The sequence below is a fragment of the Salminus brasiliensis genome, chromosome 11 (genome assembly GCF_030463535.1).
Source record: "Salminus brasiliensis chromosome 11, fSalBra1.hap2, whole genome shotgun sequence".
In the NCBI taxonomy this organism is placed as follows: Eukaryota; Metazoa; Chordata; class Actinopteri; order Characiformes; family Bryconidae; genus Salminus; species Salminus brasiliensis.
This window is the reverse complement of record NC_132888.1, coordinates 10,287,968-10,304,357: the sequence shown is the minus strand read 5'-3', so window position 1 is coordinate 10,304,357 and position 16,390 is coordinate 10,287,968. Positions and strand designations below refer to the sequence as shown.

Sequence of the window (16,390 nt, the reverse complement as noted above, 5' to 3'; positions counted from 1 at the left end):
TCTGTATATGAATTAATTGTGCAAAGCATGTCTTTAATGGACACACATTGTGCTTTTCCAGATCAGATGATGAAAGAGACGCATGAGACAAGACAGACATGAGGAAGTGGCTTTAAGCAGCCCGTCTGTGTCTGCCTCTGAAAAAGCTACGGACAACTCAGTCATGTTTGTGGGTGTATGTATACTTGTATATGTGCATATGAGGGCATGTCTCATACAGCAACAGATCAAAGGAATAATTCACCCTCTAGACCTTTCACTCGGATGTTTCACTGGAGACTTTTAGTCTAAGCTGTATGTCTTTTTTCATATTCTGCACAGTGGAAAATCAACACTGTCCAACACAGAGCCAAAGAAAGCACAGTGTACATAAAAATGACCGGTAATGAGCTTTATACAGGTCAATTTATTGAGGACAATTTGAATATACTGTATTTTACTGCCATATTTTTGTTCATGAAATTACAGTTACAGACGAATATGATGTTTTTTACTGAATGAGTAATGTATGTGTAATTGAAGGAGAATTCTTTGAATCTGTAAATCTGAATTTTGTTCAATTTTTTTTTTATTGGTTTTAAAATATACTGGTGACACTGGGTATATGTATAAACTCCTGTATCCATCTATGTAAACTCCTATATCAGGACATTCAACTGCTTACTTTACTGAAATAAAGTACAAAAACAGCTGTTTTACATGTGTGTATCATGTCACGTATCTACTACATTAAAATCGTTCTAGGTGCCTTGGTCACTATCATTCCAAGTTCACCTTCTCACACACTAACACACACACACACACAGTTACCATGAAGTAAAAGAAATAATCAGTCCCACAGCACACTTTACACATTTTGCACCATAAGACATAAGAAGAAGAATTTGTCAGGTAAATGTAAACAAGGTAAAACATCGGTCAGTCACAACGTTGAAGGAACAAACACTAAAGAATAGCACCATTTTGAAGAACCTCCAGCCTCTGTGTAAGGAGTGACTGCGCTGAGGTTAGAAGAGCTTTTTCCTCTCCTCACACTGGGGGCCGGAGAACGGAGAGCGACAGCGGCAGGTGTCGGGAGACACACACTTCCCCCCATTCAGACAAGGCTTCTTACACACAGCTGTGGGGGAGAGAGAGACCGTCTGTTAGCAGTTGAAATTGCTGTTCCATCTGCTGCTGGTCTGAGATCAGATTTTCAGATGTTTTAATAGATAAATGAAGAATAAAATGCTTCTTCTTTTACCAGGATTATGTAAGCATGAGGGTATCAGTGGCCATTAGGCAGCTCCACTTTCCATATAGGAGCACTGTGTAGTTCTGTAATTCCAGACTGTCATCCATTTGTTTCTCTGCATACTTCATTAGCCTCCTTTCACCCTGTTCTTCAGTGGTCAGGACCCCTACAGGACCCCACAGAGCAAGTATCATTTGGGAGGTGGGTCATTTTCAGGACTGCAGTGACACCCTGACATGGTGGAGGTGTGTTAGTGTGTGTTGGGCTTGTACGAGTGGATCAGACACAGCAGTGCTGCTTGAGTGTTTAAACCCCTTGGTGTCATCATTGGACTGAGAACAGGCCACTCACCAGAAATATCCTGTGGACAGCATCCTGTAACTGCTGATACAGGACCAGAGGATGACCAACACAAACCGTGCAGCAGCAGATGAGCTTCTGTCTCTGTCTAATAGAGTGGACAGTGAGTGGACAGACACAGTGTTTAAAAACTCTAGCAGCACTGCTGTGTCTGATCCTCTCACACAATCACTAACACACCCTCACCATGTCAGTGGAGTCACTACAGTGCTGAGAATGACCCGCCACCTACATAATACCTGCTCTGTGGTGGTCTTGTGGGGTCCTCGCCATTAAAGAACAGGGTGAAAGGAGGCTAATAAAGTATGCAGAGAATCAGATGGACTACACAGTGCTCCTATATGGTCAGTAGAGCTAATTAAATGGGCTGTGTTCATTCCAAACCAGCAGTGCTCATCATTTTTGATGTGCCTGTGTATACTATTACCGCCACAAAAAAACCTTGTTTGCCTGTTTTCATTTCTTGGCATAATTTCATGATGAATTGACCAATATGAAGAATTGAATATGAAGAATTGATTATATTCCAAAGATTTGGAATATAATCTTTTTACATTGACTTCCACTAAAATAAAAAAAGGGTTTTTAAAATGTGTAAAATTGCCATTTTGGAGAGCGGATGATTGGAGGTTCTACGGATGAACCGAGATATAGAGAATATGGGTTGAAGTCAATGTCTAACATTTTCTCTGTACATATATTATAAGGCAACGTTACAGGAGAAAAAACTTTATAACTTCTTAACCTAGTTTCTCTGTTTTTGCAGTTTTTTATCTTTTTGTTATAATTTAAATCAGGTTACAACTTGTGCTTTACAATGGGCAGGTTGTTTCCTATAGGAAATGTCTTTTTACACTTATTTGTACCTAGAAAACCAACAGTAATTTACACAGTAATTCACATATTAATATACGGGTATTAAAATATTAAAACAGGTATTAAAAAGAGTTCTGCTTCCTGCTTTCATTCTACTACATTTTAGAGGATAATTGCTGTGAAGGTATTACTGCATTCAGCACCATGAGTGTTAGTGAGATTAGGATGTTGGATGATCACCACCCACCTCATCCCTAACTCCCCACCTCATCCTAAAAGTACTGGATGGAGCACCAGCCATCATTCCAGAGAACACAGCTCCACTGCTCCACAGCTCAATGCTGGGGGGCTTTATACTCCTCTACCCCACGCCTTTATTAGGCATTAGGCTCATGTTTATTTGCTCCAGAGAGTCCTGTTCCATAGCCAGTACTTCTCTACAGGGACTAAACAAGCTGTCTATGTGTGTGTGCACTTGCAGCAATGTGTGATACTTAAAGTAGATGAATGCATTCATGAGAAGGGGTGACCACAAACATTTGGACACTCAAAATCAGAGGTTCCACTATGCCCCTGGTTTTTATTCTTGGTCATGGAGAACCCTTTGCCACATTTTGGCGTTTCCTTTATTCTCCACACACCTGTTTAAGCCCATGACAGATTTAACAAGACACTAAAATGTGCAGGGTGGGGGTACTCCAAGATCAGCACTGAGAACCTAAATCCTCTGTACATGTAAGCTGACCTGTGTGACAGGCTCCCCCTAGCCATCCCTCTGGGCAGCTGCAGATTCCCGGGGCCACGCAGCTGCCCCCATTCCTGCAGCCCTGTGGACAGATAGCTGTAGACACAAAACCACAACACAAGCTCAAAACAGCACATACAAGTTACCAGAGCACTGGAATCACATTCATTTCAACCCCATTCTAGACCTTACAGATTTAAACAGACTGCAAAAAAGGGGGGATTAGTTCCTTACATCAGTTCAGAAGGAGATCAAGCTTGGCTTCCAATAAGTTATTAATTAGGATTAAGAACTAAGATCAGATGCTGATTAGATACACTGGTTGATGAAGTCAACATACCATCTTGGCATTTGGAGCCAGTCCAGCTGGATGGACAGATGCACTTGGCCTCTCCATTCACAGCAATGCAGTCACCGCCATTCCAGCAGCCGCTATCACACATCACTGTTTAACCAAAACACTCAGTTAACCAAGCTGTCCATCCACCCCCTTTGCTTCTTCCCTCCTATAACTGGTCTCTGGTTCTTTTTTATCTGCTCCTTTTACTTGGCCTGCTCTATATGCAAAATCCTTTACATGCGAAGATTGAGAAGAACACTGGAGAACTATGAGTGATTTCACACAGAAAGTTCAAATACCTTTGTGGCAATATTTCCCCCCGAAACCTGGAGGACATCTACACTTTCCAGGGCGAAGGCATTCCCCTCCATTTTTGCACTTCGGATAGCAGTTTGCTGAAACCGACAAAGCATTGCTGTTAAATTGGTCTGACAGAGATCACTGTAGTTCAGCTTAACCCTTGGGTGGTCTTCACATTCAGTATACTGCTCTAAGGGGATTGTCCTAAGGGTCAGAAATGACCTGAAGACAATCTATTTATCCCAGTGGTCTACAGCTTTCATGGACGTATGAACAACGGCGATGCTTCACCTTCTGTAGAGTTGGGGTCACTCTAGGAAAAGTCACATTTCAAGCTAGAAAGCAAAGTGTCAAACATAGTGGTGGGTCATTTTTGGACCCTTAAGGCAACACAAGGGTTAGTGTATTAAGCCTGCACACCAGACTTCCAAAGAAAATTGGCTATTTAGCTATTCATCTAGCTATTTATACATACAATAACACACACACACACTCACTCAGTGACCTCCCACACTTAATAAATACAAAAAGGAAACTTCACCATACTGGCAGGTCTCTCCCTCATATCCCCGTGAGCAGAAGCAGGTGTTGTTTCGGATGCAGATTCCAGCGTGTTTACAGGGTGGATCACACACTGCTTTGACGTCGAAGACGAAAGGTAGGGAGACCCCTCTGGGTGCATCTGACCGGCCTAGGCACACACCGGCCAACAGGGCCAGAGTGGCCAGCAGGAGCTGTGTCTGCAGCAGAGTGGACGAACGGCCAAACACTCTCATTCTGGTCTCCACACTCACACAAGGAACTGAATGGACTGAGGCTCCAGAAGCTGTGTAGTCCTAGTAGTCCCAGTGTACTCCACCCAACTCCACAGCACCCCTGCTGGAGAGAGAGGACCAGTATGGAGCCACAGCTGGAAAAGTGTGAACTGGGACAGAGTGAGGGTTCTATAAAAAAGAGGAAAGTGTAGGGGGTTCTTTGAGTGATACCATAGAGGAACCATAAGTAGGTAAAGGACCTTTACACCCATTTCTTTCAACCTTCAAAAGGTTCTTCACACACATTATATTTACAAAAATGGTTCTTTATACAGCCAAAGCTTTTTTTCCTCTATGGTCTTACTCAAAGAACTATTTGTCGCACCTCAAGTTTTGGATTTCTATCACAAGTAAAGCATCTCATTGTACATTAGTGTCTGATTTTAGCACTCCAGAACCTCCAGAACCAAATTCTAAATGAATGAATGATCTACATGCAATTAGATGCATTGGCTTTTAATGAAAAGCATCCTGACTGTAAAAATTATAAAGCAAGTCTACAATCATTCTATCCAGTTATAATATACTATGAGTTTTAGTCCACAAAACAACACGAGCACAACTTCTCATGAAACTTTCATGGTCGTTTTTAAAAGCAGCACATTCCCAGATGTAAGGAAATGGCTTCTCCAGATGTGGGTCAAATGATCCCCCTCCTCAAAACAAGTACAACTCCATGTTTTCAGACCACTGTTGACCCATTTCCTTCTCTCAGTCAAAAATCGAGAGTGTTTTTGCATGATGGTCCTCAGATCAGTGTAACTGTCACAGAAAGGATCTTTATGCTGATGCTTCGATTGGAATAGCATCAAGATTTGCAGGAAGAATAACCATCTGTATGCAGACAATTCTCCAATCCTAAAATCATAACCATCAAGTCATAACCAGTGTTTGTTGTTTCAGGGGTCCATTACAGTGGAACCAGAATAGGTACTACTTCTCTAATGGCACAAACAGATGTGCATAGTTTTTGCCTCAAGAGATCTGCAGTGCACTCCATTTAAAGCGGGAAATACTTTCAAAATTACACAGGTCCATCTAAAATGTGAGGGATTTTCAGAGAAGAAGCTCCGCTGTCAGTACACACTAACCCAAATCTAAGTGCAACGTGTGTGAATAGTAAATCACCTCACATGGGGCTACTGATTACATGATTACTGTGAAACTGTATTTCACTGCTGTTTGTATTAATGTGCACTAACTGTCATTGCTGTGGTACACTTGGGGGTACTCTTATAAAGGGGTTTTCATGCAATGCTGTAAAACAACCAAGTTTCTGTAAGAGAGCTGTAGGTGAAGGTTCTAATGGTTTAAAGAATTGGATATTAAGGTTCTTTACACTCACATCTCTTTAGTATCACTTAAAGGACCGGTTGAAGCACCTTTTTTATTTTTATGAATGTATGTCGTCAGTGCTATTACTTAATGCACATAACCGTACTTTCCCTGTGAAAAGGTTTATTTTTGTAAAATTTATAAAAACCTGGAGTCTTTTTGAACTGCATTTTCTCCAGGGTTTTATTAATTTTACAATTATGCACCTTTTCACAGGGAAAGTGGGCATACTGTACTCTTAAGGTCCACTAGAGGCGAGATGTGTATTGTTTGTACCTGAACAAACATGTAGCTTTTCTGAATCTTTGTCCTGACAGTGTTTTGGGAAAAGTGTCCACACATAAAAATGAAGTCATATCTCTAACATACTCTAACATGCACACACAGGCATGGGTATGTGTCCTGGTTCTTTTAAATATGCACAGAATCAGTGAAATTGCGCCATCCTGTGAGCAAAAGGTATACCTGCACCTCATGTCTGCATTGACTTCTCTGTTTGCAAAGTATTATATCTATATACGTATATACTTAATAAACTAGCTTTGAGTTGGCGATTAGTGGGGTATATGATCTTTGGCTTTCAGAACATTAGGCTGCTTTGACTCTGCAGGGTGTTGGATGAGTTGTGTGAGGATGTTGTACCATGCTGAGTTGACTGTATTGCACAGTTTCTGCAAACTGAAAGACTGGGCAGTCATCTGCGAGCAGGCCCATCTCCTCCTTATGCCAGAGACACTGAATAGGAATAAGAATAAGAACCTATGAAAACTCACAGACAACAATTCAGTGGTGATAGAAGCGCCATGATATGGTGTATTATCAACCTGGACTTTCAACCAATTCATTGTACACATGTTCTGTTTATCCAGCGCTCCAGAATAATCAAAAAGGTTGTACTAACAAACCAATAGTGTGTGTTGCTCCATGTGTCAGTGTGGCCTACTAATTCCTCTGCTTCATTCCTGTCCAGCTGCAGATGCACGAGGGCCATCAGCTTCCATAGTGTAGTTCAAATACACATTCAAACTAGATTGAAAACCTTACTTTTAAGCTTAGAGGCACATTTATAGAATTCATATTTTTTTAGGAAGAAGGCATTGTATTTCCCCTGCACTACCTATAATTTCATTTTCCCTTTTGGTAATGCCCCAGCTCTGATTTGACTAACAGTAAATACATAGTCTGAGGTCTTTCTACAGTTAAACAACATAAAACAAGAATTTCCTACTAGTTAATAGCTATTAGGAGCCTAAATCATATGACTACTGAGACAAATATGTAAGCTTGGCTGCTGAGTGTCCTGTTAGTGCAGTATCTAGCACTAGCTAGCTTAAGGAATTCATGACGATTTGAAGGGTCCAGTGCCATTAATGTAGCATTTACCCACAAGTTGACTTTAGATTATTATGAGGATAATAGGACATAAAATCACTTCAGGGAACAACAGGTGAAGCTGTTTTACTTGGTTGCTACCTGTGTTTCAACAAAACAGCAAACTTTTTTTAAACTAGTTTTTTTTCTAGGTTTTCACAATGTTGTACATACTGCTCTTTCAGTGCAGCATCAGTCACTACTTTGTGGTAAACACTTGATCGTAGGGTAATTGATAATGTCAAAACCTGCAAACAAAGTGAATAGTACAGAAGGGCAACCGTTTTTCCTTCTATAGCTGATGTGGTTATTGCTCATAATTTTAGGAGATGGGAGGGAGGGCAGATTATGAATATGCTAAAACAGCTTGAACGTGATTAAAATAACATCTGATCAAACTATGCAAGACTGACAAACGTACAGCACAAATGAAACCAGTAGTTCATCACTTTATTGTAAATGAAACAGACTTGGCTAGAAAAGAGACACTAACTTGAGGAGTCAGATGCAAGACATATAGTCTGTTGGTTTCCTTTACAACGTGAACCTAAAGATTACACATCTCACATACACACAATATAGCAGATGTATTCATTGTCAATATAAGGCATGTAGGCAGATGGGGGATTCACTGACCACAACACATGTTAACATATATTTGCGAACAGATTTGTTTTTATAAAATTACTTTTTTTAATGCAGAGACAAAATAATTTTGTACATTAAAGGCGTGTGTAAAAATACACATATATAAAATGCCTCTTTTTCTAATATTGTGATATTTTACCAACAGCAGTTTACATTTCATAAAGAATCTCATAGCTGTGCCTGAACATGGACTAATGCACTTTTTACAGTGTTAATCTCTCCCCTCACTACCCCCAGGAAACATTAATGTTAAAGTGGTTCATAAATACAGCCTAATATGTTTTGTGATTGCAAGCTACAACTGGTAAACCAGTCTGGATGTGAGTGATTTGTTCCCAATCAAACTTTTCTTCCTGAATAATTTGAGACAGTAAAGCATGTTAGCCCCAGAACAGGAGATTTGTTAAATGCACTCTCTGGCATTTAACTGCATTTCTTTAGCTCCCAAATTACAACTCTACATCTAGCTCTGAAAAATTAATGCTTAAAATAATAATAATAAAAATAATAATAATAATGATGATGAGAACGTCCTGACCTAGACCTTCCTTGCATCACCATGCATGGGCATCTAAAACCGACCAGAGCACACAGAGTCGTAGGGTTGCAGAGAAACACCAAATAAGAAGTCCTGGAGGGAGGATTCACGGTACAGAGCTTTACTGTATCACATTTGTGTGTCCGCTGGGGCTGGTGGTATTTGCGCCGCAGTCCACATAGAGGTACTTCTCTTGTGAAATCTGCTCAGCGTGTCCAAAGTACACGGTGGTCACAGTCATCCTGAGGGGGAACAATCAGAGAACAAGAGAAGGTGAGCCTCCAACCACACTCTGTGGGTAAGAATGGCAATTTCATCAATCATCTCCAGCCATGGAGAGCCACTGTACAGCACTGTTTGGTGATTACTCTGCTCAAATACATTGTGACAAACAGTGTATTAAACATGTCAATTAACAGAAGTTAAATAATAGAGATAATAGAAACTAGTTCCTCCACCAAACTGTGGACTCCTGAACCATTAGACAGCCCTTGCTGCAGATTCTGAAATTCATTTCCCGTATTACCACTTGGAACATACAGAAGGTATTTCCATTCCTTCACAAAAACTAAGAATGACCATCAGTATGTTACCCCTAAGCCTTGATGACTGCTCTCACACTGTCATTGTATTCCTAATTAATCTAAATGAACTGCTGTTCTTCACTGCTGTCCACAAACCGCTCATAGTGGTTGGATTTCTCGTGCAAACATACCTTTGTTTTGATTTGTTTTGGTGCTTGCAAGTTCACCAAGTAGTGATATGTATGAATATAATTGGCGAGTTTCTCAGTGTCCATTGGTCAGTTTCACACAAAACTATAGACAGACTCACAAATCAATTAATTAGATGAGGGGCAGATGACAGACACACAAATCCACCAGTTAGACGAGTATCTCAACTCGTCTGCACAGCCTCGTGACTCCGGATGTGAGTCATGTACGATATGGCAAGGAGTTGCAATTGAAAAGATGGGCTCTACAGATTTAGGAAGTCTTTTAAAATGTATTTCCGAGCTGTATTATCACAAAGATATTAAAAGGAACATTGATAAACATCAAATCTGATGCGTCTATAGACTCCAGAGGGTGCCATGTAAACTTTTTAAGAATGTTGGGAGACAGTAGTTCATTTGGTGTTGTGTTTAAACCCCTTTTGTCTTCAGATTCCACTGTTCTGATTTTGAATATATGAAGGTGTGTTTTTGTACTATGACAGTTTTCCCAAAATTTGATTTTGGGGAACCCCACCCCCAAAAAATGCAATGTATTGTCTTACAGCATCACAGTATATTGAACTGTAACCTTCTTCTTGATTCTTCTATAGCATCACTCATAGAAGCCTTTATAACACATTTGCTGTAAGACTGTAAGGACCTCTAAATACAGTATATGGATAATAACTAAATCATCTGAACTTACTGCATCATTACCACAATGTTGTGCACTTTTATGGACTGCATGGTGCAGAACTCACTGAAAAACAAAAAAGGTAAACGTTAACACAAACAAAAGAAACTTTACATACCTTAAACAGGCACAAATCATAACTAATAAATACTTACAAAATGTAGTTCATCTCATTAGCTATGACCGTAGGAACTGAAAAGTCAACCTGAACAAAAACAGAGTTTTAGAATAGATATGAGCTGTTATTATACACACACAGTGTTTACACATTACTCAAATGTCTGATTAGAAGGTCACATGACACAGGAAAGGGTGTGCGCTGGAAACTCAAAGGTCATGTACTCACTGTGAGAAACAATAGGCACACTCAATTTATATATATATATATATATATATATATATATATATATATATATATATATATATAAAAAGAAAAATAATCCAAATCATCAGATACTCAAAGCTCCACTTCTTTATTAACACAGACTGTTATTAACACTGTACATCCTCCCAATATAAAGGAATACTACACTATTCACTACTTTGGTCAATCAACAACACTGTCCACTAGCATCACCTGCTCAGTGGGACATACCAGATCAGCTCTGCAGATCTTTGGTATCCATAGTTCTTTATTAGGCACATTGTTAGGCTGCCCAGTTTCTAGACATGTTTCTGTTATCCTGATTTTGTAGTGACCAAGAGCTGATGGAGTTAATGACTCACTTTGAATAGGATCTGAACAGCTACATTCATCAAAGGCACTCCTTAAGCTTATCTAATGGCTAACAGGGAAGCATTCAACAAAAGCTACGGCCACAGTCATGAAAACGCACATCCATAAGAGTAAATGTATGGTTGTGGTAATCCCAAAATACACTATATGGACAAAAGTCATGGGACTCAAAAATCAAGGGTTTATCCTGCTTTTGTTGGAGTAACTGTCTCTACTGTCCAGGGAGAGCTTTCTACTAGATTTCAAAGCATTACTGTGAGGATTTAATCACATTCAGCGATAAGAGTGTTAGTAAGGTCAGGACGTAGGATGATCACCTGCCCACCTCATCCCCAACTCTCCAACTCGTCCCAAAAGTATTGAATGGAGCACCAACCATCATTACAGAGAACACAGTTCCACTGCGCCATGGCTCAAATGCTAGGGGACTTTATACCCCTCTAGCCCAGGCCTGGCATTGAACATGAGGCCATTGGTTCATGTTTATCTGCTCCAGAGAGTCCTACTGTATTAGCAATACTTCTCTACAGTAACAAAACAAGCTGTGTGTGCATTTGCACATCTGTGTCAACAATGGGTGCAACTTAAAGTAGCTGAATGCTATGACTAGTAGCTGAATGTTATTATCATTTCATTATGCTCTGCAGTACTAATGTGCTAAAGGTTGGTAGGCTGGTAGTCTCAGATTGGCATTACTGGTAAACAAGTCAGTAACGCTTGGAGCTGAGGTGTGGTATAGTCTGATACTACATGGCCATGTATGTTTTTGCCAGTTATATGAGGGCAAGAACAGTGAACAGGCATTTTTACTGTGGTACAACTATGCCATCATTTAATGTGGCCTTGCGTTGTGTAAACAGAAAGCCGACTGGTGCATTTGAAAACTGCAGTCATTGTAAATTCTCTGCTCATACATAGGGCTAGAAGAAGAACACTTAAGAAAACTTGTTTCTGCAAGAGCATAAACATCCACTCCAGTAGATGAGCATTTATAACAGCAGATATTTTGAGCTGGCACAAATAATTGCACTTGTTTATGTTGTCTGATCACTCTTTTGAAAACCACAAGAACCCTAGCTTAAACTACAATACATTTCATTAGCAAAATCTTTTAGATAAAATAGGTATTTTATGGATGGTTAGATAAATAAATAAATAAAAATTTTAGACTAACTGGCTGCGTTTAACATCAAAGATTTTAAAGATACAAGGTTTTTGTGTGACAGTGATGAAATGTACAACTGAATCAGTTGTGAAATTTTATTGAAAAATGACATTAATACATCACTGCTCAGAACGTACCTGTCGCATATCCAGAGGTACAATGGTGGTCACGTTGCTCACAAGTGATTTTCCAATGACCGTCTTATAGAACTGCACCTGTGCTGTGATGTTTGCCACTTTTATTGGGTAGTAGTTGTTGTTAGTGATGTTGAGTGTGTTCTAAAGAAGGGGTGGGGGAAAAAACACACAGATTTAATATCTTTTTAAATACATTAAACAGCTTTGAAAGTTATCATTTTTAATTCCAAACAGCTTTAGCTTAAAGTGCATCATCTAACTGGTTACCACTCTGAAATACCCATCATTAGCTTACTGTGATGTTGAGATAGACGATCCGGTTCTCTGTATCAAAAGTAACATAAGAAGACTTCACGCCAATATAGGTCACGTCGATGGTGCGGGGGAACAGGAAAAACACAGCCAGGCCAGAAAGCAGGAGGCACAGGAGAACCGAAATACACACATACAGCTTTCTGTAAGAACATAAGAGTCCTCATTACAGTCAGACAGATTCTTCTTCATGCTCACAGCTGAATTACATTCAAAAGCATTCAGCTAAATCATGGTTTTCTTTTTAAAATTTTCACCAATCCTGAAGGAAAACGTCAGCATCAAAATTGAATACAACCTCAATGCCCTCAGCACACAACTCTGTCTTTCTGCTCACAAGAGCATGCCAACCCAGGAGGGGGTGCTAACAACACAAAGTTTGAGGTCAAATTTCTCAAGTAACAGCGTAATGGCCAAAACAGACCTAAATAAAGCGCCATTTCTAACAACAAAAACCTCACTGTAGGTCTTCATAACCCTCTTACAGATAAATTCCCCACATCCATCACCCACACACTCAAAATCTGGGCGTGGGACACCAGCAACAACCATGCACAAGTTAACACAGTAATATCAGGATTTTTAAAAGGATGCATTTTACCTGCCCAAACTAAAACACTGAAAATGAAGTTCTCCTAAATCACCACCCTGGAGAGCGTTTTTCAAAAACCTCTGTTTGTGACCTAAAAACATATGTGTACTGGATGGGTACAATGCCCTGTCCTGTGAGACATATAATACACTATATTCAGCTACTTTACGTTGCACCCATTACCAACACAGATGTGCAAATGCAGAGATGCACAGCTTGTCTAGCTTGTCTCTAAAATAATGGTGCTCCATCCCATACTTTTGGTAATAAGTTGGCATGGTGATCATCCAACATCCTGACCTCACTAATTCTCTTGTTGCTGGATTCCCAGCACCCCTGAATTCCCTGAGCTCACAGAAATTGCACCAGAATCTAGTAGGAAGCCTTTCTCAGACAGTAGAGACCCTTAATACCCTTAATTTCATACAAAACCATTAATGCACAAGTGTCCTAATTCTTTTGTCCTTATAGTCTATGTACCCTAACACAGAACATTTTTCACACAAAGTTCAAAACATTTCTGAAAGGAGAATCTTATAAAATGTCCAGGAGGAACTTACGTTCTTCTTGGTCGAAGTCTTTGGTCACTGTATGGTATCAAAGCAACAAGCTGGTTTTCTTGTTCTGGGAAGAAAAGGGGCGAGGAAAAAAACCTGAACTCACTGAATAGAAGTATTACATTGATACCAAAAATAACACAGACACAATGACAAACTTTAAACTGAGGTTTTGAGGTGGTATTGAGTTAAATTGCTCTCTAAAAAAACCCTTAAACAGCCAAAAGCGTTATTACAAACTTCTGTTAGCAGAGAATAGCTCCACCAGTTTGCACAGAAGTCCCTGTAGTTACTGAATAATACACCTTGGGGTGTATAATAAGCCTTGGGGTTAACTCGGTACACTGATGCAGATCTGATTCATTCTCTATTCATTATACAATCCCCTGATAACGGACAGTCAACAATGGTTTAAAGTACACAAGCTCTGATGTTACACACATGTTTTTTACCTCTTGGTATTCTTCCTGTGCCTTGACAAGTGGGACAAGTGACGCTGTCCTTGCCTGTGAACTCAACATACGGGAACTGTGAAATATCTTGCTTGTCCTCCTCTGATTCGGAGTCGGGATCTTTCGGCGTCAGGTCCTCATGGCCCTCGCTTTTGTGTTTTGGTAAAGAGAAGAGAGACTTCCCCATGGCTGGACCTTTCCTATTTAAGAGAGTTAAGTTAAGTTAAATGCTAAATGCAGAACTACACCTCCTCAGGTCCAAGAGGATGAAGCGTTAAAGCCAACATTACAACACGAGCAATAACATTGGGGGTGTTTTTTGACATGTAAATACAAAACTCTCATATTACTAAGTTATTAAGCTCATACACAGAAAAATCCCACAGTCTCCCACAGTTAAAAGACACATTCAATTAATTTAGAGTTTTTAATATAGCAAAATAACAAATAACGAACAAGAACTTTGACAAAGTTTTAGCTACTTAATAAAAAGATTAAATTATCCACACAAATACCCCATATCTACTGTATACAATGTTACAGTAATTACCCCTTACTTTTAAAAATCTAATTAGTTATCTTTAATGTAACTGTTTATCTGCATACAGTAAGTCCATGTCAAATAAACAAACAAACTTATTAAATGTAAAAGCTATTATTAAGGAATTTCTTGTTCTGCCTCCATTAAATGTATTTGCAAATCAAGGCTGTGTTCCAATATGTGTACTTCCCGTACTTGTTTACTTACTAGAACGCTGATCTAGTGCGCAGCCGTCCGGCAGCCACATAGAAATTCTACGCACGAGAGAAGCCCACTCGTTAGTACACAAGTAGACACAGTACGTATATTAGGACGCAGCCCAACATCTTAGCAAGCGTCGCTTTCCGGCAATAACTCGAGATTGTCACTCTACAGCCACATCACAGCGGAACAAATTCAATGTATATTATTAAAGCAGACGAGATAAAGACATAGATGGATAGATTTGCTTAGATTAAAGGAAATATGAAGTGTTAGTTAACTAACTAGCTAGCTAGCTTCCTTCGTTCTAGTGCTTAGGGTTTGTGCGTTTCGACGTCAGTTACGTGCCTAGCATCGTTAAGTCGTCCTCAGCACTGACCACGCTTAAAAAGGGACATGTGATGTGCAGTCGTGATGCTCGTAAACGTTATGTAGCTACAGCAGACCAGCGGAATAGTAAACACCCCGAATCCAGCTCTTACCTCAGCGGCAACAGCGGCTTAGACGTGTTGTTCCTGAAGCCGTGGAAGCACGACGTCCTCCCTTAAGCTCGGACGGCCACGCCCCCGCTCTCTTCTGATTGGCTGCTGCGCGACGTGCCTGGGGACGTCACCGTGTTGCTGTTGCGTGCTCGGTGAATACCAGGGCAGGGCGACACCACTGCCCTGATCGGCTGATAACACACACTGCCTTGATGCTACTAAGGCTACCTTGGTTGCTGAGTGTTAGCTTACAGTTTGAAGAGTCAGGGCATTTATAAAGATTGGACATTTCCAGTTTCACAGTTTTTAACTACAACTGGTGACATGAATCTGGCCTGGGTTGGAGATCTTGTCCAAAAAGGGCACGAAGGGTGTTTCTGATTGTAAAGGAAACACCAGATCATATTAACACAGATGCAGTTAAACATAAATATCATAATTCCTCATTCTGGGGGAAGCACTTCATATATCATTATGTTTAATCATAGGTTTAATCAGTACTATTTACACTGTACTGTCCATCTGCACTCCTGGACACGACTGACACTTCACTTACATACTAATATATGCACATATTTCTTTATAACTGCACTGTCTTTTCATCTCCAGTTCAAATGCATATATATATATATATATATATATATATATATATATATATATATATATATATATATATATATGCATTACACAATACAGCACAGTAATGTAATACAATAATAACAATAATAACAGTAATTAGAATAAATGTATATCTATATATAATTATAATAACATTATAATTATAACATAACATTAATAATGGATATTTGGGTGCACGTATTTGTCACTATACAGTGTACAGCGAAATGTGTCCTCCGCATTTAACCCATCTGGTAGTGAACACACACATATGTTAGGGGCAGTGAGTACACACACACACCCAGAGCGGTGGGCAGCCAACTCCAGCGCCCGGGGAGCAGAGAGGGTAAGGGCCTTAATTATATATAACATTTGTTTACGTTCATTCTATTTACTGTTATTGTGATTACTGTGCTGTATTGTGTAACTGATACTGGCTGCTAAATTTCCTTTGATGTCAATAAAGTATCTATCTATCTGTCTATTTATCTATCCATCCATCCGTCCTGTCTGTCTGTCTGTCTGTCTGTCTATCTATCTATCGATCCATGTTTATATTCCTCTTGGACATTCCCAGACCATGACGGATCTGTTCACTTCCATCAGCAGCTCACCTGATTTAACATCATTAAGCACTGATTTACCAAACCAGGTGTTTGGATGATAACTGTAAATAATACTACACT

General features: G+C 39.7%; 3 protein-coding genes across 4 annotated transcripts in view; 1 reads left to right on the top strand and 2 right to left on the bottom strand.

The window, feature by feature from the left end:
• vwde (von Willebrand factor D and EGF domains) overlaps positions 1-700 on the top strand; it is a 31,875-nt gene extending 31,175 nt beyond the window's left edge. For both annotated transcript variants that reach the window (XM_072691642.1, XM_072691643.1), the window contains exon 32: positions 62-700. In XM_072691642.1, coding sequence (XP_072547743.1) covers positions 62-70 — 9 coding nt within the window. In that variant the 3' untranslated portion in view covers positions 71-700. The remainder of the gene's footprint in view (positions 1-61) is intronic.
• On the bottom strand, positions 407-6,603 carry seraf (Schwann cell-specific EGF-like repeat autocrine factor). Its single transcript, XM_072691644.1, has 6 exons — positions 6,588-6,603; positions 4,337-4,671; positions 3,795-3,890; positions 3,496-3,600; positions 3,156-3,251; positions 407-1,120 (listed from the first exon to the last, which is right to left on the bottom strand). The coding sequence occupies exons 2-6, from the start codon at positions 4,569-4,571 to the stop codon at positions 1,008-1,010; spliced, it is 645 nt and encodes a 214-aa protein (XP_072547745.1). The 5' UTR covers positions 4,572-4,671; positions 6,588-6,603; the 3' UTR covers positions 407-1,007.
• Positions 6,604-7,749: 1,146 nt separating this feature from the next.
• Positions 7,750-15,184, bottom strand: tmem106ba (transmembrane protein 106Ba). The gene is made up of 8 exons (XM_072691641.1): positions 15,087-15,184; positions 13,863-14,062; positions 13,414-13,477; positions 12,245-12,404; positions 11,950-12,090; positions 10,067-10,116; positions 9,924-9,977; positions 7,750-8,744 (listed from the first exon to the last, which is right to left on the bottom strand). Exons 2-8 carry the CDS (start codon positions 14,047-14,049, stop codon positions 8,624-8,626), a joined length of 777 nt encoding a protein of 258 aa, XP_072547742.1. The 5' UTR covers positions 14,050-14,062; positions 15,087-15,184; the 3' UTR covers positions 7,750-8,623.
• Positions 15,185-16,390: the final 1,206 nt, after the last annotated feature.

What these genes read in the sequence shown, in the direction of transcription:
- tmem106ba (XM_072691641.1), bottom strand. Translation starts at nt 14,049, where the DNA reads ATGGGGAAGTCTCTCTTCTCTTTACCAAAACACAAAAGCGAGGGCCAT. An exon ending in CACAGGAAGAATACCAAGAG is followed by an intron (nt 13,478 to 13,862) that starts GTAAAAAACATG and finishes TTTTCTTCCCAG; the next exon opens with AACAAGAAAACCAGCTTGTT. An exon ending in AGACTTCGACCAAGAAGAAC is followed by an intron (nt 12,405 to 13,413) that starts GTAAGTTCCTCC and finishes ATGTTCTTACAG; the next exon opens with AAAGCTGTATGTGTGTATTT.
- seraf (XM_072691644.1), bottom strand. Translation starts at nt 4,571, where the DNA reads ATGAGAGTGTTTGGCCGTTCGTCCACTCTGCTGCAGACACAGCTCCTG. An exon ending in GGGAGAGACCTGCCAGTATG is followed by an intron (nt 3,891 to 4,336) that starts GTGAAGTTTCCT and finishes TGTCGGTTTCAG; the next exon opens with CAAACTGCTATCCGAAGTGC. An exon ending in TGGCTCCAAATGCCAAGATG is followed by an intron (nt 3,252 to 3,495) that starts GTATGTTGACTT and finishes TTGTGTCTACAG; the next exon opens with CTATCTGTCCACAGGGCTGC.